The following is a 23,235-nucleotide window of genomic DNA, read 5'->3' on the forward strand; positions in this document are numbered from 1 at the left end:
ACTTGAACTAGGACAACGCTCCTCAGATGTCATATATTGCCTGGTAATCGAGTTTGTCGATCCACCCCTATTTTTTTTTATTCTAATCATCGAGCAGTGGTGTTCACTTACTGACCCCTGCTGCTTTACCAGATAGCTCCATGGTTAAACACCCATCCCCTTTTGTAACTATATACCGTATTTCACGGGAGGATGGGGCACATCCCCCCCCCCCTCCCCTTCACTTTACGGAGCGGGGGATCGGATGGCAATCATCCGGTTCATCCCCCACAAGACAGAAACATTTTTTTTTTATCAGTAAACAATAAATAATATTGTTAATGCATGTGTTCCTCTTTAAAATTCAAATGCAGTCCAAAATTGGCCCAAATTTGCATGCGTTCTAAAAAAAGATCATACAAAATGCAAGATTTTGGCAGTGACGAATCCCTACATTTAGATCAAATCGCTGTATCATGAGAGAATGCATTTATGAATTGTATGATAACTTGATTTTAAAAAAAAATCAACCAAAACACTCTTTGAATACACTGGCATGAAAATAGCTGGGGCCGGGGGTCGTATATATCCAAGCATCTTTGTGGAAGCGGGGGATAACTTGTACCCAAAATAAGATAGGAATACCCTATACTTAACAGATGAAGTGTATGATGAGAAAACCTATATCCTGCATAATGGGATCTAATGCTACGAGCTGATGTATAAAGCATGACAAGGTCTTGTGAATATAACACATATTTCTTTTTCATTTTCTTCTAAAGTTTAAGTTATTGATCATACCCATATAATGTTAATGTATTTCATGTTCAACAACTGAAGCAACTTGCTGTTTCAAGACTTGCTCACTACGCTCACTCGCTGACACACCCGTTGAAAGGAGATGGTCATTAATCTGTCTGCAACCATTGAAAAATTGCTCGCTCGTTTAGCTCCCTCGCATATTGATATTTACTGTAATTTATTACATACATCAACGAATCTTTTACAACCCATCGACAGACCAGCAGCACCATGATTGATGTTGCTGAGTAGGGCCATCCTCCCGTTTTCCATTTATTAATTCGCATGTATCATTCTTATATAGGCCTATATATTGTTATTTCTTTTAACGGAAATAAACTTCAATTCAATTTAAGACAACTGAAGCAACTTACTGTTTCAAGACTCCATACGCTCACTTGCTGATTTTCTCCAATTTTTACACACCCGTTGAAAGAAGATTTTAGTCATCATTCTATCTTCCAACTATTGAAAATTTGCTCGCTCGCATATTGATATTTACATATTGATATTTAAAGACAGTTCTCTTTATTCCTTACTTTTTATTCTTTTATTCCATTCTTTTTCTTCCTCTTCTCCCACTTCAAAGGAAAATCATGCAGCTGTGCACAGTGCAATCTCCGCCACTGCCCCCCCCCCCGAACTGCCGCCCCTGGCCAATCATCATTTTTTTCTGATATCCCGGGAGATAACATAAAAATAACAGAAATTAATGAATTTCAAATTGTCACAAAATAAGTAGTTTCTTCCAGTTTATAATGAAGCATCGAACCATTACATAATTTTGTATAAAGTAAATAAAAACAATGGAAATTATGTTTGAAATAATCACTCTATATAGTCAGGAAAAGAAGGTGCATAGATAGATAGATAGATAGATAGATAATAGATAGAGATAGATAGATAGATAGATAGATAGAAGATGCTTCCGCATAAAGTGGTTATTTTTTCTTCCAATAGAATTTTATCGATCATCGAAAATCAACAAGCTTATGTTTATATATATATATAGTGCGTCCCAGAAAAAACGAAACCGAGATTAAGCAACGATTTATCAGAACTTAATCACAAATACAATAGACAAATGACCTATCAATGCTAAGCTTAGAATCTCCTCTTTCATCTGATATTACTTATTCTTCATTCACGCATGAGTGAGCAAAAACAATTTGAAGAAAGGATACCAAAAACTCATTTGGCGGGGGGTATCTGAATTTCAACAAGAAAGTCACATGTCTAAAAAGATCAATATCTGCTCTTTTATTTGATACCTCAATCACAAAATATGGTCAAGAACAGGCGCGGATCCAGGATGGGGCCGAGCCGGCCCCGCCCCCCCCCCCCCTATTTTTTGACAACCTGCAGAAAAAGTGTACTCTTTACGTTGATATAAACTACGAAAAACAGAAAGAAAGGTAAGAAAGAGGTATTTTACCCATGATGTGTAATTTACAGCCTCGTAACGACCGACCCGACCTCGCATTGCCTGTGAAATGAATCCCATTCAAGAGGGTTAAATGACACTAATATATAACCAATATATATATACAATATATCCAGTTCTGATATTAATTTACACATATTTTTTAGCTGGCACATCAAGCTTTCATTATTTTGTTTGATATACACAAATTGTTAATGTGTATCAAAATGTTCAGCTCGCGCTGCGCGCTCGCATTGTTTGATTTGTGAGAAACCTATGCTCTTTGGAAATTCTTACCAAAATTTGTCAAATGCTCCTTTATCATGTCAGTATATCAAAAAATTAAGCTCATGCTTCGCGCTCGCATTTAATTGTTTGAGACACACAGCTTGTTTATTTAAATAAAAACGCGCTTAGACTGTTCATTTTTTCAGGTCGGAATATCAGAAATTTTGAGCTCGCGCTTCGCACTCTCATTATCTAATTGGTGATACTTGTTTCCTCTCCATTAATCACTAAAAACAGTCCTAATTGAGTCACTTTTCACGTTACTATATGATAAAATTTCGGCTCGCGCTTCGCGCTCGCATTGTTTAGTTGGATACTTATCTTTGTTCATGATTATAAAAACTGCTCTGAATCTTCAGTTCTAAGGACATAAAATATCAAAGATTTTTAGCTCGCGCTTCGCGCTCGCATTCTATATTAAGACCACATGAGATACCGCTTACATTTTTTATAGCAATAAAAACTAACATATACTTAAAACTTCAGTCTTTAGTTAGGACTAAAACTCCCTGAAAAACCAACAAAAAAAAAGCCAGATTGTAGCGGCCAATCGAGAAAAATGTTGATCAAAATATTTTTCGGCCCCCCCCCCCCTATTGGCGAAAGTTGGATCCGCCCCTGAAGAAGTTTTTTAAAAATCTGTTCCCTCGAAACAATGCTTGTATTTCCATATACGTTTTTTTACCGGTTTCCCACAGAAGCTATCGATCGCATGCACGTTATTGGCTGATCGTCAACAAAACGGAGTGTCGAGTGATCGCTAGCCTGTAAAACCTCTTATTACTGAAATTCAAGCCTTATTTCAAATGACCAGAACTTTGTTATTACTTGACTATGTTCTGTAATTGAGGCATCAAATTAAAGAGCAGATATTGAACCTTTTAAAAATTTTGTTTTCTTTTTGAAAGTCAAATACAGCCCGCCAAATTACTTTTTGGTATCCCCTCTTCAAATTGTTTTTGCTCACTCATGCGTGAATGAGAAATAATCTAAGTAAATATAGATGAAAGACAAGATTCTAAGCTTTACAATGGTAGGTCATTTGTCTATTTTATTTGTGATTAAGTTATGATAAATCATCGATAAATCTCGGTTTCGTTTTTCTGGGTTTCTGGGACGCACTGTATTGTAGAAAATAAAAAGAAATTTGGTCACAGTTAATTAATTGGCAAACTAACTACTTCGCGTTCCATAGATCTTCACCCTGTCCCCTGCCATGTAAAGCTACTGAAACAACTCTGTAACTGAGGTACACACTTCGTACCAGTGTATACAATTCACGGTAAAAAGATGATCGTATGCATGCGATCTTGGGCGAGAAGATGGCGACTTCCATGGACGCTAAAGGCGTAACCAAGAAGGCATCCGGTGATGGAATTATGCGTGATCTGCAGAACCAGTTGCGTACAGCTCACATCAATTTGCCAGATTTGTCAACATTAGCACAGAAGGGTGAAGAACAGGTAAATTATTACTTGATATCAATACGATAAATGGCAATACAAGCAGCCGATTTTAGTAAAGGAAAAAAAATCACCAGTCACCGCACAGACTCAGTCACACTCACAGACCTCGATATCGCAACACCGCATCGCCAGGCCATCTATTGACAATCGGCATGATGCCTTGATGGATTGATGGGTGCATGAAACTGCATGAACCCTGTTGTTTACTGCTTGACCTGTGATGACTATCTATTTTAGATGCCATTGCCTTCATAGGGCTGATCTCCGAAAGCAGCGGAGGGAGAAAATCAGGAAGGAAGGTGTGATAGACTTCTACTTTCCTTTATCGTGTTTATAAACTTCATAATTACTATTTTAATTAGGCCGTATTATTAGGATGGGGGGGGGTCGGTATCCGGACGCTTTTTTGAAGCCTTTTTTTGTCTGTGGATTACACATTACTTGTAATCATTTTTTATTTTGTTCTTTATAACATTTCCTAAAATTTGTACTAAAAATTGATGAAACTTCGCTGGTAAATTTTTCGAAATGACATTCTATAGCTATGTGCGAATACGGGGCATCGCGAGCGCTGGTTTTGGTGGCACGGTTTTCGCGCGGGTTTTGCTGCGAGTGGCATCGCCTCTGTCTGGGCGGCTCATTGAAAATGGGGTTTAATGCGCATGCGCACATAGTAGGTGCAATCTCGTGCCTTTTAACAGACAGCTGAAGATGTGCTCTTTCTCTACATATAAGTTTCAATGTGGATACTCGCCTGTAAATTGTGGATATCGGAGCTTGAAAGTTCATCAAATTTTTGGATGCGTAAATGTTCGAAAATTTTTTATGGTAAGTAAAACAAGAATCCGATTAGGTATACAATTTGACTGGAAATATATTTGAATTATCAAAAAATCCAAACTTACGCGATTCTGACGTTGCGCAGTCCAGATATAAGAGATGCCAGCTACCCTTGTCACAGCCGGTCTCTCGGCAGTCGAGCTGCCCGATGCGCCTGCGGTTGGCAGGGCGATGCTACCCTTGTCACAGCCAGTCTCTCGGCAGTCAAGCTGCCCGATGCGCCTGCGGTTGGCAGGGTGATGGGAGCGGTCGATAGTGAGTCGTTCATGCTGGATTGAACTAGATTGTAAATTGCTTACTTGATGATTATGTTGTGCCTTTTTTGGGAAATCTCTGTCATTATACCGTAGATAATTATTCTGATATTGATTTTAATACATACATTTGTCACAGAAAGATTTTATCATCCCAAGGTTATGTGACTCAAGTCGAGAGTCTAGGTGGTTGATTATCGTTTCATTTGGAAACTGGATTTGCTTTTGACAGTGGAATATCAATGTTGACTTTTCTAAAATTAAATTCATGGGTGGAAATCCCAGGGGGACACGTCCCCCTACCCAAAATAATAGGGGGACATGTAACAATAATACATTTTTTTTTCTTTTTTGGTCAAACTTTTTGGGGTGAAAATGACCTTACAACAGTTTGGGGATAAACTTTTTTTTTTTAACTTGTCAGAGTTGCCAGCATCCATAGGCGGCGAAAGCTGGGGGAAGTGTACCCCCCGCCCTTAATTTGAGGTGGGGGACGATTCCCCCCCACCTCAATTTTTTTTTCTTTTCTTTTTTTTTTTGCTTGTCAAATTTAGTTTTCTGCGTCCCCCTATAATTTTTGGTTGATAACCTTTGGTGTATTTTTTTCATTATCAAAATAATTTGGTGGTCCCCCCTAAAATTGTTGGCTTTCGCCGCCGATGCCAGCGTCCCCCTACCTTTGGGGCCAATTTCCGCCCATGATTAAAATGCAAAAAATTTGTTGTTTAATTTTTCACTCTCAGAGGAAATATTTCACTTCCACATGGCTCTATTGTCTATTTTTTTTCTATGTTATTCATTTTTTTTCTATTTTATTATAATTATTTTTTTTTTTCAAGAAGGGTGCAGGGGGGGAGGTTGTGTTCATAAGTTGAAATGGGGATGGGATTTGTATAAGTTTTTGTGTCACTTTTGTTCTCTTGTTTTGAGTGTTGGAGCTTTGATGCCTGTTTTTGTTGCTGTTCAGAGCTTTATTTATGTGCAGTGATTTCATGCTAGAATATGAACTTATTTTTCATTAAAAAAGGAGTGCTCGAACATGGCCTTTGTTGTAATCATACATATCTAAGAAATGCATATATTAAAGCTTAATTTTTATGTTTCCTTCTTGATACTTGAATTACATGCAATGCTACGTCTTTACACCCTCAGACTCTGCTGCTCATCCTTCCTAAAAAAAATTGTAATCGAATGCCCACGGTCTCCAAAATGAAAGCTACATTATCCATCTATAAACAAATTGTTGAAACAATAAAATACATAAAGAATTGGTGAAACAATCAAATACATCAGAAAAGCACACTTGTATTTTTATACCATACAAAGTACATGTACAAAAGGAATGATATTTTTCATTTGTAAAAAAAAAACGACCCCATACATACATGTACACAATACTAAAGTTGAAAAAGAGCTAATTGTAATTTATATCAGAAAAACAAAGATATACATTAGAAATTACAAAAACAATACTTTAAACAAATTCATTTAGGAAATTATCTACATGATGCTGTTCTGATGCCAACTAAATTATATACAAATTATCTCTCATTATCGCCTTTATTTGGCAAAAAAAAGAGGCGAGTAATTGTAATTTGCATAATCAATTAGAATTAATTAAAAAAAATTATTTTACACATAATAAGAAGAAAAATTACCAAGTGAAATGATTACACATCAATTGAGTTTTCTTTCACCTTTCTATTGATACCTAAATTACTTCAAAGGGCTCAAAAACAAAGAAGTTAGAGCCCGTTGAAGACTTGGGTTCAAAATGGTCACAAAATGGTCACAAAAATCGGTTATGCACTCCATTGACTTTACATTAAGACAATGACCACAAATTTGGATAAATATGCGCGACTTAAACTGGAATAACTTTATAATTTCTTGATGAAAATTTGAGTTCTTGGTATCATTTGAAAGGTCTTTTTAAGGGCTTTCAAATGATACCAAATTCATTGAGATTTGAGGATTTTCATTTTTTTTGTTACATACCTACATTCTAAAATTGATCGTCCGGACACACAACCCGTCCCGGCCGTCCGGATACACAACAACTGGCTATACATCTCTCTCCTCTCTGTGATTATTAACTACTGATGCCGGACATTCTTTGTGCAGCACCTTGCTGTTGATCTCCGATATAAGCGGGGGAAGAAGAAGAAGACTAGAGATATGCTGCTGACATCGCATCATAACGCGAATAATGTTAGCCGAAACTCATCCCCCGCTACTCACCACTCACCAGGGCTTTTTTCTGGTGAAAAGCGTTCCATTTTCGATTTTACAATTTCTTTAATGTAAAAAGCATATAAAAAAGAGAAAAATCGCTTACGGTACTTCTGCCTGAAAATTTGCTTCGCATGTCCCTTTGGCGGAAATAAAAGGAAGGTTGTTGCGTTTATGGCGCTAATAGTACAATTCACAACCGTAATTCAGCTTGTCTGTATTTTTTTATTATTAATTCATTGTATGTGCAATTCGGATGATTGTTTGCTAAGATAGAGATGCCAATAAATGCAATAACTTAGAAAACATACTTTTTATTTTATTTTTGCTGATGAGTGATGATAATACTTTGTGGAAAATATTCAAAGCGATGACAAATTAAAACAAAAAATATAGAAAATTCTACGTACCTTGAACGAAGCCCCGCAAGCGCTATCGTTTGTCAATCAACATTCCACCAAATTCTTTACAGTAAAAAGATTGGACACTTTGCAGACTTTGCGTAATGCTTTGCATCGATTTACGTGTAAAATAGTTGCCATCATGTTCTCTTTTGTCTTTTGCTAAGTTACAAGACGCATATCGAGGAGTTATTTTATAGCTTATTTTTCGGAAAGGTGGTAGGCTGTTTACATGTATAGACTCTTCAATGTTATTTTCTCTTTATTATTGTGCACTTTTCGCCCATCTAAAGCTGGAATTTCACAGTAATCATAGGTGCACTAGCATGCCCTTTCTCCATAGACGCTGTAGTTAAGTGTTGGTCGAACCTCCACCATTTAGAGCCCAATGCCTGTCATCTGTCTATTGACGAAGGGGAAACTGTGCAGCCAGACGTAGTTTCAGCGGAGCATGTTCCCTGACAGAAATGACCTATTTATAAATCGGTCTAATGTAGAGGTACAGGAAAAGCAATGTTGTGCACTAAATCTATATCTCATGAGACTCTGTTTTTTTTTCTTTTGTAGTTGGTTGAAAAGTTTCTGTCAGAGAGTGTTGAGGTGAAAGGAGAAACCGGAGAAGTTGTTCAAAGTCAGCTGTATATTGGTAAGATTTACTTGTACAGTGTAAATAGTTTTATGATATGTTATAATATGAAAGAAGATAAAACGGGGTCTACAATACATGATTGACTGATTTCATTTCTTTTATCAACAGTCCACACAGGGTAACGAAGAATGTGTTAAGCATTTCCATTTATTCAAACGTAGGATAAAAGAGCAAGGAGGATTAATGTCTTGCTCACGTTAGTGCCATGGCCGGGATCGAGCCCGGACTTTCACATGTCTAGCAGGTGCCTTGGATCACTCGGCACATCATTGAAAAGAATGATATCAAAATGAATTATTAAAAAGGGAAATTCATGTAATTGGAAATGAAAATATCAAAATGAATTATTGAAAAGCAGAAAATTGTAATTGGAAATGAAAATAGACAGGGTAGTGTTTGATGGGCCCTTTTCACTGTGATCTTCAATCTTAACTGATTAAATATAGGGATTTTAGCAGCTTATAACAAATACATGTAGTCATTGGAAATCATAAAAGTAAAGTTAAACAAAAAGGGCAAACAAAATAAACAAAATGTCTGTCAGCTTGTGATGTCTAAAGAAAGTTAGATTTTTAATCAAGTCAATAAGTAGGTTTAGATTCTTTCCGTTGGTGTGTATGTTATTTTTCTCGCCTTTCTTCATTTTCCTGCATGCTATCCCCATTGATCGCGATATTCTCTCTTTCACACCACCCATCAATGATGATGGTAGGAACTATGCTAGGGCTGTTTTCATTTATTTTGTGCGTAGCTCTCGGCGTACATGTAGATTGCTCAACTGATTTAACAAATCTAATGGCAATAACAAAAGACTAACCCAATAGCCTCATTACAATTCCATGCTTCCACCCACCGTAAGTATTTGCCAGAATTGAGGATGTACTGATTACTTTTGAAGTTATTTAGGTTTAAGGTTAAAGGTAACAAAATTGGGTATGTTCAAGATCTGGCAATGGAGGAGGCATTAATGTCAACTGCATACTGTCTGGATTCTATTCTTGTTTTTTATTCACCTTTTAACTATTTATTTCATCTACCATGTTAATGTTTAGCTGCATTTTGGGGCTTTCATGATGTTATTAAGGGGCTGCTAGATGCTGGAGCTGACATCAATTATCAGAATAAAAACACGCTGTGGACTCCTCTTCACGCTGCTGCATTTCAAGAGCATGGAAAGGTATCAAGTTTTTCTTTACAGCAGAATGTCAAAACCAATACATCTTAGACATGAACAATTTGGATTGTGCCTAATTATGACTTACAATATGTTTTTTTTTAATTCAAGCTTAATATTACAATACTTAATATTACAATAAGTAGAGCATATGTATACCTACATATAAAATCTTGTTGAGAAGTATGTCTATATTTAAAAAAATGAACCAGATATTGTTAGCTGCTCATGTAAAGTCTGAATAACTAGAGAAGAAACAATTACATGTAAGGCCTAGATTCATGTTTTGAGAGTGACTTGATTTTTCTATTGTGTGAAAAATAACAGTTTTTGTCTGTTTCTCCTACAGGTTGTAATGCTGTTACTACAGAATGGAGCCCAACCAGAGCTACCTGATATGGAAGGAAGGTATGTTTGAATAATTCATGCAATTTCTTTCATTAAGTTTTTCTCTCTTACTGTCTTTTCCTTAATTACTCCATGCACTTTTTTCTTTTTTATTATCAGGGCTGAAATCTACCCAAGGCCATGGCCTCTAATATGCTTTTCACACTGCATTTCCTTAACCCCATACTATCTTTTTTTTATTCACACTGTCTTTCTTAACCCCATACTATCTGCTCAACCGTGGTTAATGCCTTAACCCCGGACTATCTCTCAGCTCATAAATATTGATGATTTTACCATACAGAGCGTGATTAATGTGCAATTCGACTTCTGTGATTGGCTAATGCTTAGCCCCACTTTCCTTAGCCCTGTTTCGTTTTCACACTGCATCTCTTAGCACCGCAATTGTGGTGCTAGCACTGCTAACCCTGCTTTTTTTGCAGGGCCAGATAGTACCGTACTATTTACCGTGCTAGCCCACTTTGCTAAAACATAGTGTGAAAACGAAGTGGGCTAAGCTTAACCCCGGGAAATTGATGGGGTTAAGACTGGACCCCCCCCCCCCTTAGCCCCACCAATTTAGGACATAAAGTGCAGTGTGAAAAGCATATAATACCCTCAGAAATGGCCTTTATGCCTTTCCAAATATTTGTAGACTTTAGGCCAGAATAAGTGCCCTTTTGCCTGTAGCCTGTATGTGTGCCATTAAAATGTAATGAAGATTTTACTGTTGATGCCCTATTTCATGGCCTTGGCCTTTGATGCCTCTTAAAGATGCAGTTGTAGTAATGATCTCAAAACGGAATCCAATGAGATTACCACCAAAGTGTTTGTATGTATAAATAAAAAATATGTGCCAAAAACTCTGGATGAAAATATATAAATTGCTGAGAAATAACAAAAATAAGCAAAGAATTCCATCAATTGTCATCAATTTAGTGACCATCACAATTATCGATTTTGAGCTAAGCTTTCATTATTTTACAAAAATAAGTTTACCTTTATAGTGTATGAGATCTAGATGTATGATAATATTTTTACAACCTCGATTTAAAAGACTTTCTCCTGAAATAATTGTTTGCAGCACTGCCTTCCCTTTTCTGTAGGGCCCTTGTAAAATTTGCATTGTCAATTTTAATTCTAGTTCTAGACCTGTATTATGCTGATTCAACTAATAGTTCTTGGAATCATTTGCTTTTCAGAACACCAACAGACTTTGCTTCAGCCTCAAACAAGATCTGGGCTCACTTTGCTGCCCTGGGCTGTCCACGCACATCAAAACAAGATCTCATATCAAAGGGAATTATTAAAAAGGTACCAAAAATAAGTGTTCGGACTTCTGTTACTCAGTTAATAGAATAAAAAATTGTCTGAATGTTACCTATGAATTTTCCTGTATTATTTCTTGTGATTACCATTTTTTGAGGGGGGCGGGGTTGATTTTTGAGGAGAAACATAAAGTGGGAAGACAATTATATTTATGTCATTGAATTGACATAATTTAGTAAAATGGGTAATTAGTAACTTTTATCCTTTGTCATTGTTAAACATGATTATTGCTGCAGAAAGAGTTATCAGAAAAGGAGAACATGATTGTTAGAGTACTATTGTGAAGCAATGTATTTTATCCAATTTATATTCTACCTGTTATTGCGCTGTATAGAATATTAATTTTTTCTGAAGAGGGAAGAAAATTAAATTACCCATGGACATTATAAACTGTTGTTACTCTAGTAATCCCACTTGGTGTAAATGTTATTTTTCTGATGCATGAATTCAATTCTTTTTTATACTTTATATTCAAGATTACAGGGTGTGATAGTCGACCTGGAAGTGGTTCTCGACCAGGAAGCGGATCCCGACCTGATAGTGGGACCAAAATAGTATCTGGAATAAGAATGGTAAATATCAAATTATGCAACACTAGTGATTACAAAATCACAATGTAGTCACTGCAGGCATAGATCTGTAATGTTTATTATGTTGGCTATATATTAAAAAATAGGAATGCCAAGGGGCTTGTATTTTTAAAAAAAGGTTTAATTGAATTTGTTGTTACACTTTGGCATTCAACACATATCTCTTACAAAACTAGTTCATCACATTTTTGTTCTCCAAATTTGAAAAATTCACAAATAGGTGGAATTTTCATTAAAGCATGATGTGGTATATGAACACAGAGTATGGTACATGACTTTGTTTACTATGTTTGCATTCTGTCTGCCTACAGCTCATCATATTGCAACCATGATGAACATTTTACTTTTGTTCGCAATATAACCCAAAATATTAAAGCTTGTCTGGTTGGTCTTTTGGTGACACAACATTTGCTCCTGTGTCATTTTCTCTGGTCTTCATATCTTAGAAGGCGTAGGGTTAGAGTTAGGATGGTAATAGAAGTTTTGGTTCAGAATAATGTAGGGGTAAGGATTACGGTTTATTTAGTTTTGGAAGTTGGGTTTTATGTTTGTCTTAACTTGCAGATTTTCCATTGAGCAATTGTGGCCAGAGCAAAGGTCACGAAGCCATTTCATTCAGTTGTTTTTGTGTTAAGTCACTCATGTCTAATGAACAGCTTTGTGAAACAGCCACTAGGTTATTTTACACATCATTAAGCTATGGATCATAAAGTCTTGTTTTATTACTCATGAGTGAAATCCATTGTTAAAATTAATATGTTACTTGTCAAAGAGTGATTTTAAATCCTTAATAGACCTTATGCATTGACGTCATCATAGAGCTCAGTGCCTTTGCCTTGCGTGCGTTGGTGATCTATAGCTGGCGCATCTTTGATAACTCCATTTGCGCATATCCCTGTATCCCCTTAGCGAAGGCACTATGAGGATATGACATCACATGCATAAGATCTCAACACAATTTAAAATCAATTTCACTTTGGCCCGAATTCACAAAGGTGGTTTTGAAAACCCACGGTTGAATCCATGGTTTATGCAGATTTCCTGTATAGATTACGCTTGATTTAGCGCGTATCGGACGCCTGTATAAAAATGTCCAATGCTGATGCATGCTAATGTCACAGTTCGCCAAATTGACGCCTGTTTAGATACGCTATTTTATTCACGAGTCCACTGTTTGAAGAGTGGACTCATTATTCAAAAGAGTGGACTCATGAATAAAATAGCGTGGATAACCACAGCAACAGGTGTCAATTTGGTGCACTGTGACAGAAGCGTGCATCAGCATTGGACATTTTTTAATATACGCGGTAAAATAAGCATAATTTATACAGGAATTAAACTCAACCGTGGCCGGTGGGTGTTCAAAACCACCTTTGTGAATCGGGCCAATGAGTTTGATTTGAGTCTATTGCCAATCTTCGTTAGATGGGTGCTTAGAACACTCGACTCGTGCATAAGAGCATTTCATTTATTTTTTTCAATTGTCCTTGTGAACATTTGATATTTGTTTTGTTTTGTAGGCATCCTACTCAAGACCTGAATCTGCCTATGCTATCAGACAAGATCCATTCTCTAAGGGAAAAAGTAACAATTGTAAGTCTTATCAATTTATAGCCTTTTTATCAAATATGGAAGCGCCGTGGTGTAGCGGTTCTGACTCTTGCCTTGTAATCAGAGGGTCGTGTGTTCGAATCCCACCATGGCCTAGCGTCCTTTGGCAAGGCATCAATCCACAATTTGCCACTCTCCACCCAGGTTTTAGATGGGTACCCAGTAGGCTGCGAAAGCCTATGTAGTATGCCGAGCAATTAAGTCTTGGAACTCTTGTTAGAATGCTCCCCACGGAGTGGAGAAGGTGCATACATTGTATGCGGGCATGCAAGGATCTGATGACTGGGGTAATAATATATCTGTAAAGCGCTTTATAGAGACGTGGTTCCGATGTGTTAAGCTCTATATAAATGCGGGTTATTATTATTATTATTAAATATCACCTTAAAATTTCTAACACTTCCAGTGCTATAGGGAGTTCCCACAAGCAGCTATGTTGGAGGACGACATAAAACCATGATAAATCATTGCTTTTATGGTCTAATGATGTACAGGTTTCCCATTGTTATGTTCTCCAACGTGACTTTGTAGGGACCATCTGTTTGGGTGCCTTTTGCCTATCAATTTGAAAGATCTATGCCTAAATACATACATAAATATCTCAATGAATAAATAAGGAAGTAAATAAATTAATAAATAAATAAATATATAAATAACTATATATATGAATAAATAAATGAAGAATGAATGAATAAATTAAAGAAAGAATGAATGAATGAATGAATCAAATAATATAAATAAAAAAATTAAAATATAAAGAAGAAAACAGTATGGTAAATAAATATATCAATTAAAAGGATAGAAATAGATAAAAAATAAGAGTAAAAATGTAGCCCTTGGAAATTAATTCCTACCTTGGTGTAGATAGTTTTGATTCTGAATGAGTTTTAGTAACATACATTCTTCCACTTTTCAGCATCTCAGATGTCGGCCATATTGGGAGGAGATGTTCTAGCAGAGGAGGATGTGTCATCAGCATCCAGTAAACATGCAGAGGGTCAACCAGCTTTCTCTGTTTGGAGGACGTGAAAACCAATGCATTGGACCAAAGTACACTTATTTTTACATAGGGAAAATATGAATTCATCCCTGCCTCAAAATATCCTTTTTATATCGCCTTCGCTGATCTAAAGTGTTTGCTGCTATTTATTCACTCGTTCATTATGAGATAAAAGCAAATAAAGAGCTTTTTTACAGACTGACTAAAAACTTGGCTCATTTACAGCATACATGTATGATACATTGAAACCTGTACTATGAAGACTGCCCAATGGAGACAATTATAAGCAGATTTTTTTATGGACAGATTCTTGAATACATGTTCCATTGTGGAGTACAATGCAAAGTTAAAAGATTCATATTTTTCACATCATGCAATATTAATTGAATAAACACAACTAATTGTATTCTATAATTCTTACTTTTTCTTCTTTGTCAAGCACTCTCAATCTTGTTGATAGGAGGGGATTTCCCTGCAATTCTGGAGGAGAAAGTTTGTATTTTCAAGATATGTATTTGCTATGTCATTCCTCAATTTGTAGAATATGTTTGTGTGATTGATAGAGATGTGTAATTAGGCTAGAGCATGCACTTACTATGAACACTAATACACAGAGGCTAAAAGAATCTGGTATTCAAATAGAACACATTTGTCAAAATATCCAAAAGTCATGTTCATTTTACACTGCAATTGAAATTGATGTTAGAGGTATAATTAGCATTGCTTATTTCTAGTTCACAGCTGTTGATTTTTATGATTTCTCCTGCAAAAGAAGGCCGGCATGATATGAACTATTTGTCCTTGCTGAGGTTTATTTGCTACAATGTAGCTCAAACGTTCAGGTCACATCACAATTACAGAGAGTGCTTGCGCTCACTATGCCAAACAAAAATGCATTATTTGGCAACCTCCTTGTACGGGAGACATTGATGGACTATATGAAGAAATATGATATACTAAATCATATTCCCATAGTTTGATTTCTTCTACTGGTTACATGTACTTAGGTTTGGATTTTAACATCCTAATGTCTCTAGAGTATCAGGACCCCATTTCATAAAGAGTTGCTATGATTGCAACTCTTACTGGAATGTCAAATTTAATTGGAAGAGCCAATCAAAAAGTAGAATTTTTACTGTTGTCATGGTAGTTGACATCAACTCTATATGAATTGGGGCCCCAGGGCTTCCGTCTTACAAAGAATTACATGTATGTTTGAACTTTGATCCAATTAATCTCAGCTCTATGGAAATCCATCCATATCATAATTTTTTTTCTACAGGAAATTAGCTCAATCTCCTTAGTATTAAACAAAGAGAATCACACTGAATCTGCAAGAAAATGATGAAGGTACATGTATGAATATACATCATGTCTAGAAATATTTTGAACAAAAATGCAAAATAGATGTTGACATTGCTGGCTTTCCATAGTTGTGGTTGATTGGATTGATCGCTACTCTTGGTAATACGAGGCCCAGATGTCCATAGCTATGCTTTTTTCTACACATTGGTATTTCAATGTAAGTACTCCAGGGCCAGTAACACAAAACTTAGCGATCGATCTCACAGTAGATTTGTATACTTGATTGCACATTATGAACATTGTTTTCAAGCAATAGAAATCAGCCTATGATCCCGGGCCTGTAACGTTACATAAAGAATAGTGATTGATCGTTGGGTTAATTCCTTTGATTGATTGCATATACTAATTAAAGATCTGCCCCAAGGTCAATCACTTAGCTTTGTGGGGGCTTCATGGTCTAGTGGTTACAAAACTTGTCTGTCAATCTGAGCGACGCAAGTTCAAATTCCAGCCATGGCGTGTTTTCCTTCAGCAAGAAATTTACCCACATTGTGCTGCAGTCAACCCAGGTGAGGTAAAATGGGTACCCGGTAGGAATGATTACTTGAGTGCTGTAAGGCAGCTCGAGCCAAAGCCGGGTATATATAGTGCGCCATTGAATAGGCAACTAAAATAATTGGCGCCTCATAAGTGCTATATGATATTATTATGTTACGGCCCCTGGTGTGAAGCTGCATGTTACTGGGACTAGATGAATAATATTTCGTTCAAGAAAAATTAAGATGATACATGAAGTTCGTCCTGATGAATCTCTCAGATAGTTTTAATGTGCTATGTATAATTTTTGATCCGTCCTTTTGATAATGTACCTAAGTTTCTGTGATGTACTACTATTTTTGTGAGGGTGAGTTTGTTTGTTTTATTTTTTTCTAAAATGTTTGTCACAAATGGCTTTTGCTTTGCTGGATAAGGTCAAAAGGTGTATTGCACAAGAAACTATTTTTGAATATCATGATTTCAATCTGGGATAAATTCTCTATGAATGCCAGTAGTCAAAGACTACTTATATTTATATTAGAATATTCAAGGATTTCAAGCACTGTTGAAAAAAAATCATACACTTGTAGTCTTAATCATTGATATATGTGCTATTGGCATAGCTGACCAAACATGTCCAGTTCTACTTTTTCTGCTACTTTAATAAATACATTTATAAAAACATATCCACCTTATTAAGGGTGCTCATTAAAATTACAGCACAAAATTACTTCAAGAAAATGCCTCAATGAATTTACCTCAATGAAAACAACGAAGAATGTTTATTTGTAAAATCTGTTTCTGGGTGGTATGTCATGTGGCAGTGATTAATACATGTACGTGTACTTTTGATAGTTGATTAATTGATAATTGTGTATCTTTGTAGATGGGCCCATTCATAGTCTGCTGTGCAAACCCTTCACTCGAGTAAAGGGTCTGAATTGCAGCCTACTCATGCCTGGTGTACAGCAAGTTTTGTATGTCTTTGCGTGGAGACACACTTGTTGATGAGTTTCAATCAGGGTCTGTGCCTGCAGACTAGCCCATTCATGCCTAAAATACCTTAGTGATTAGTATAATGCATTATTTAGAAGGATGTGACCTTTCTTTTACTGTAGAATGTGCCATAATACACATTTGTCGCTGTGTTACTGAATTATTTTCAGTGACATTTATTTTCAAAATTTGAATGAATTCAGAAGGCTTTAGATTTTTGGATCATTGTGTCATTGCCAACTTGGAAAAAACTCTTCTCTTTGCGAGTGAAAATGTGTTCATGCACCCAACAGTTCCTTTTTGGGCGATTCCACACTAGAACTTCAAAAATATCATTAATTTCAACATGCTTTCAATAAGTCATAAGTAGTGTAATATTTTACTATGATACCTAAATTTTATGAAAATTATGAGTTTTAACCAAAAGTGAAGACAGATATAGTTTTTTGGGGGGAGAACAATGGAATTTTAAATTTTCAAGAATTTTGCTCATTGAATAGTCAAGTACAAATTCCACCTGAAACAATTATTTGCAAAGCAAGAGAAGATTGAAAATATTGCAGGTCAATAGAATAATATATCATTGATGGTTCCAAATAATATCTACAACATTTTCATGATCCATAATAGGGGCAGCCCTGATTTTTCCGAACCTATTTTTGGCAATGTCCCGTACGACACATGACAATGCAAAAGTTTTTCCTACAATTTTATTTTTGATGATGCAATTTCATAAAATGAGTTTCTCTTTGACCCATGGGTGATCGATTTATCCCATAAGGATCTAATTACTGCCCTTCATTTTTCAATTATTGTCCTATTAAAAAATGTCCCGTACGACACACGCTGTGTCGTACGGGACATGTCCCGTACGACACACAATATAATAATGCATTTAATTGCAGGATTTGGATTCAGAAACCATAAATAGTAGGCATATTTAAATTCATTTGATTGATTTAACATAAAGTGAACTGAAAAAGTACCTTGTTTATCTCCACAGAACATGAAATAGGTGATTCTAAACATTTTAATCGATTTCATGTAGGCTTATTCTTTTGTGAATCCCTTCAGCTAAACTGGTGATTTTCACTGATCAGAGCAGGTTAATTTCTTTTCATTGAGCATGAAAAGAAAACTTTTATAATTATTTCAACCTAGCCTGGAAGATGACTCCCTCTTGCATGCTAATGTGGAATTATTATAAGATGTAAAAAAATACATATCAATCATCATGATCATCTATTTGGACTTCCCGTGATGATCACTATTTTTTATATACAGTATTGGAACTCCTTACTTTTTTCAAGATGTAAAAAAAAATCTGGAAAATAAGACAAACCATATGGTTTCATGAAATGCAGATGGGTTTGAAAAAGTAGAACCGCATTTCTTTAGAAAAAAAATTGTTACCAAAAAAAAGCAAAAAAGTGACAGTTGTGACATATATGATGTAGATATACATTTCATATAAAAAAAATCATAACATCATCATTTTAGCCCCATAATTTATACAAAGTTTCATTCATTTATTGTTTAAATAGTGTTTGGAAATCTTTAATTAGTTCCCTAAAATATAACTTCACACAAAACCTGAAGTTTTTCAGCTCGTAAAAATGCTGTGAACACTTGTACATTTCCCATCATGAAAAAATTATAACATATTGCTCCCAATTGTATATATTGAGGTTACTTAATTGTATTGTCCTGAATGACTGCTTATTAAAAGATTATTCATAAATAAGCAAGAATTTAGGGGTAATGCTCCTTCTGATTGATAAAAAGTTCATGTTTATTTATTCAGGCTGCCCAGTACAACACGCAAGTGCCTGTACAACACACAAGTGTCCCGTACGACACACAAGTGTCCCGTACGACACACAATTGTCCTGTACGACACATTATTTTGTTTATGATATATTGACAGAAATATTCACCTAATAGCGGTTTCTAACCTAATGAATGTCTTAGTTTGATGGGATTATCATTATCATCGGCCAAATAATGTGATTGAAGAAGTCAAAGTGACATAAAGTAAGAAAGTTTGGCTTCAATTTAGAGATGTCCCGTACGACACATTTTGAATGTCCCGTACGCCACAATGTTCTCGAAAATTATAATTCGCTTTATTTATTCATGAATGTTTATTTTGCTTTCTTTTATAAATGTGTTTGTTCTTGGGTAATTGAGTGTCAATTTGAGTTCAGTTTCTATGAAATTTATCTGCCCAACTCACAGACTTTTGAGTACAAACTTGAGGTTTCTAAAAAAGCCACTTTTTCTGCGTCCGTACGACACATTACTATTTTTAATCTGTATTATACAGGATGTGAATTCAAGTCATGTTAAGTCTTGGTTTTTCTTACACTCTGGTAGTAGTTGATGACCACCTATAGTTACTGGAATATTTTTTATTTTTTCTTGTCAAAAACTGTCAAATGTTCTCTAAATGTCCCGTACGACACGTATGGAATCGCCCTTTTACAGTCAAAAGGCTGCTTACTTTTGCATCATGTCTGAACAAGCCTTCAGAATCAGCTTATTGGCCTTGATTCATCCTTTATGATGTCTAGATTGAAGTATTTATGGTTTTAAGGATTTTCCTTCTTGTCTTTGTAATGCATCAGCGATCTGTAACACAAGCCTCAGCGATTGATTTTAACTGATTTTTAGCACTTGATTGTACATTATAGTCAGTGCAATAGGTCATAAGAAATTGTTTGACAATCGATCACTACTCTTTGTGTTACTGGCCCCTGATGTTTATGTGTGTGTGAAGATACTTGTATTATAGTATTTATTGTCCAAGAAGCATCATGAAAATCACTATTTTTATTGCTATGATTCTGACTTGTAAATAAAACATAGAACATGCTAAAATTGTTTCCTTTCTACATTCTTACTGTGTCAAGTTTTCAGCCATTTTTAAAGCAGTGGTTAAATATTTATAAACTATTTCATTCACTTTTATTCCACAAATATTTTGTCATCATTGCTGCATTTTCTTAAGAATATTTCATAGGGTATATTGACAGAGAAAAACGTTAGAAGTGAAAATTATGCACTTTTTTGTTTTCAATATTGCTACTGCCTTGCCAACGAAAGAAAGTTTTATTAATCATTTTCAGACTTTCAGAATTTCATCTCAATCCGATGTAAAAAAAAGTTATGAAAGTTGAAAGCTTTGCCGCATCGTACAGTAAAAATAAAAGTCAATGAAGTGTAATTTCTCAGAAAATTTTGTTTTTGGTGTACCTTCAGTATATCATTACACAAATAAAAAGAAAACAAAAGATAAGTCATCACGAAGAATAAAAAAATCAAATTGCCTTTAATATTACATAACATATGGGGCAGCTGCTCGTTTATGACATCACAAATCAAAAACTTGAATTTCTAATAACTTTCTAAATCTTTGATAGATTTTCCTCAAACCTTCACAAATATTTTTTAATTATTTTTTTGTCTATTTTTTAGCTTTTAACCAGGGTGAACTTCCCTTTTAACTTCAAGAAAAGTCAGTTTTCCATCACAAAAAGAATGATTATGGCTTGTCTTTCAAGAATATCTGGCACAAGAAAATAAAGACAATACGAATACAAAAGCGTTTTTTGGAAAAGATTTATTTGCAATACTTTCTATCAACTGCTCTCAGTCTACCGTCATTCTATATACCTCCATCATTATATAATATCTACTGGAAACAAGACTATTTCATTGCATACAATATCCATCGCTAAATGTACTCTCTTCATATAAGTGACTTCAATTGATTTATAATAATAATAACAATACATTCCATATGTTCAAAGTCATAAATACAGGAAGAAGATGCTTATTTGCATCTGCACATGAAAATATTTCATTAATGATCCCATGTTATCTCACAAAGATTTATATTATATTGGATGGCTTAGAATGGAATACCACAAATATTCCAAGAGTTCAGGAAAATATTCCACGAATAGTAGATGAGTGGAATATTGGCCCTAATGAGTGGAATATTTCTGGTATTTCAAAAAATAAAGCTATTCAATATAATTATTGTCATCTATCCCACCCCCCCCCAAAAAAAAAGAGGGAGCACATTATGCCATTATCACTTCATAGGATCATTTTTGGTTTATGACGTCATCGAGCGTAGTTGTGCTATATGCTGCACATCGCATTGCTTTCATTGTTGTGTGCGTTATATATTTCATGCATTTGCACACGCACCCTAAACTGTTGAATATGCTCTCATATTCAATAGCAAAGTTTGTACAGGAGCCTATGGGATATTTGTCAGATTTCGATCCTTTTTAGGGGTACGTTCTGATACTGCATGGGTAATTGATGCAGACCAAAATACACGTTTTTAATGCATCGCTAGAACACTCAAAATAGATAATGACTGATATTGCTCTTGATATCCATCAAAAGCTTTGGTAAAGGGTTCAATCGGACTTGAATTAATCTTTAAAAAGTGGGGAGACCATTAGATCTTTTAATTTCATTGATTTCTTCTTAAAATTTTACTTTTACATTTTATGATCTATGGAAAACTTTCTTTTGTAATATTTCTTTTCCTCTTCCTTCCAAAGAGAAAATTTTGAAATCTTATCTTAGTGACTGCGAATATCAGAACGGTACAGAGATAAAATTTCAACCCGATTTAAGCTGTCCATAGTTGTATCTTCAACTTAATAAACTTCAGAACAAAACTGGATCATCAGTTAATTGATAACATTACTGGGATGATAACTGAATCAAGAAATATACAATTATGCCAGGCTTTTGGATAAATCTATGCAAAATTTTCCATGATTAAAGTACCTACTACTTTGGGGTCATTATTTCAACTATTTTGTTTTCGTACTAGAAAAAAACCAGGCATTTTGTGATTATGTGGATGTAAAACCAGCTATAGATAGCCTTCAATAGATAAGAACAATTTCAATCAATCTTGTTCTTGTGAAACAATCTCCATATCCATATTCTGAATGTATTGCTGTGTAGAATATTGAACAGAACATGTTTATATATCACCAGGTGCAACACGTCCACAATCTCTGAAGCCTTGGGGAAGAATTTTTGTCAATTTCTGGTATATACATGTATATATGAAATATACCGGTACCATTGTTTATTCCCAGACCCCAACCCCCCTCCCAAAAAAAAAAAAATAATAATACCAAAAATATATATATACATATATTATGGTCTGGTGGATATGAAACCCACATATGAGGCAAGCACACAACAGCATTGCAATAACATCGATATACCATTCTACACAAAGAATGGCGCAGGGGGTTCATCAATTGATAATTTTTATAATGCAGTAGTTTGGACCTCACAGGAAAAATCAGGAAATACAAAATATGACATAAAAAAAGTTCCTGACTTGTGCATGGAATACCAACTAAACATCAACTTTTGACACAATATGTTCAGTAATAACAATAATAACAGTAAAACAGCAAAAATAATGATGAGTATGTATAGCCTTCACAGTCAGTGTTTAAAGCAATTGTTTCATAACAAATTACTAACACTAAAAATTGGTACATGAGGAAATGATAACAGCATATGTGTACATTCCAGAAGAAATATCCTTACATCATACTGGTACACAATCGTACAATACAACACAAATCAACCAATGTAACATGAAAATAATTTCTCTGATACAGAACACTTTTTCTAATGCTCATCTGATGGACTTCATAATCAATCCAAATCATAGTAATCATCAAGCAAATCAAATAAAACTGTTCTTAAACTGTAATACTGTTGTGAAGAAGATCTTTTGAGTTACGTTGAGGAAGCCATGTGCCTGAGCTAAATTCAAAAAACGAAAAAAAATGAACAACAACAATTTGGCAAGACTGTGATATCGGATCATTCTATAAAATAAACATTATCAATTCAATATTGTCTCAACTACCTTTTAGCCTGCAGCGTCACCCCTTGTTTCTGTGACATTTTGTT

At 35.2% G+C, this 23,235-nt stretch overlaps 1 protein-coding gene across 1 annotated transcript; it reads left to right on the plus strand.

Moving 5' to 3' along the window:
• Positions 1–3,702: 3,702 nt before the first annotated feature.
• Positions 3,703–15,065, plus strand: LOC121415956 (serine/threonine-protein phosphatase 6 regulatory ankyrin repeat subunit C-like). The gene is made up of 8 exons (XM_041609366.1): positions 3,703–3,954; positions 8,252–8,330; positions 9,386–9,510; positions 9,857–9,915; positions 11,097–11,208; positions 11,700–11,795; positions 13,334–13,406; positions 14,341–15,065. The coding sequence occupies exons 1-8, from the start codon at positions 3,790–3,792 to the stop codon at positions 14,451–14,453; spliced, it is 822 nt and encodes a 273-aa protein (XP_041465300.1). The 5' UTR covers positions 3,703–3,789; the 3' UTR covers positions 14,454–15,065.
• Positions 15,066–23,235: the final 8,170 nt, after the last annotated feature.

The sequence above is a fragment of the Lytechinus variegatus genome, chromosome 5 (genome assembly GCF_018143015.1).
Source record: "Lytechinus variegatus isolate NC3 chromosome 5, Lvar_3.0, whole genome shotgun sequence".
Lineage (NCBI taxonomy): Eukaryota > Metazoa > Echinodermata > Echinoidea > Temnopleuroida > Toxopneustidae > Lytechinus > Lytechinus variegatus.

What these genes read in the sequence shown, in the direction of transcription:
- LOC121415956 (XM_041609366.1), top strand. Translation starts at nt 3,790, where the DNA reads ATGCATGCGATCTTGGGCGAGAAGATGGCGACTTCCATGGACGCTAAA. An exon ending in CACAGAAGGGTGAAGAACAG is followed by an intron (nt 3,955 to 8,251) that starts GTAAATTATTAC and finishes TTTCTTTTGTAG; the next exon opens with TTGGTTGAAAAGTTTCTGTC. An exon ending in CTACCTGATATGGAAGGAAG is followed by an intron (nt 9,916 to 11,096) that starts GTATGTTTGAAT and finishes TTTGCTTTTCAG; the next exon opens with AACACCAACAGACTTTGCTT.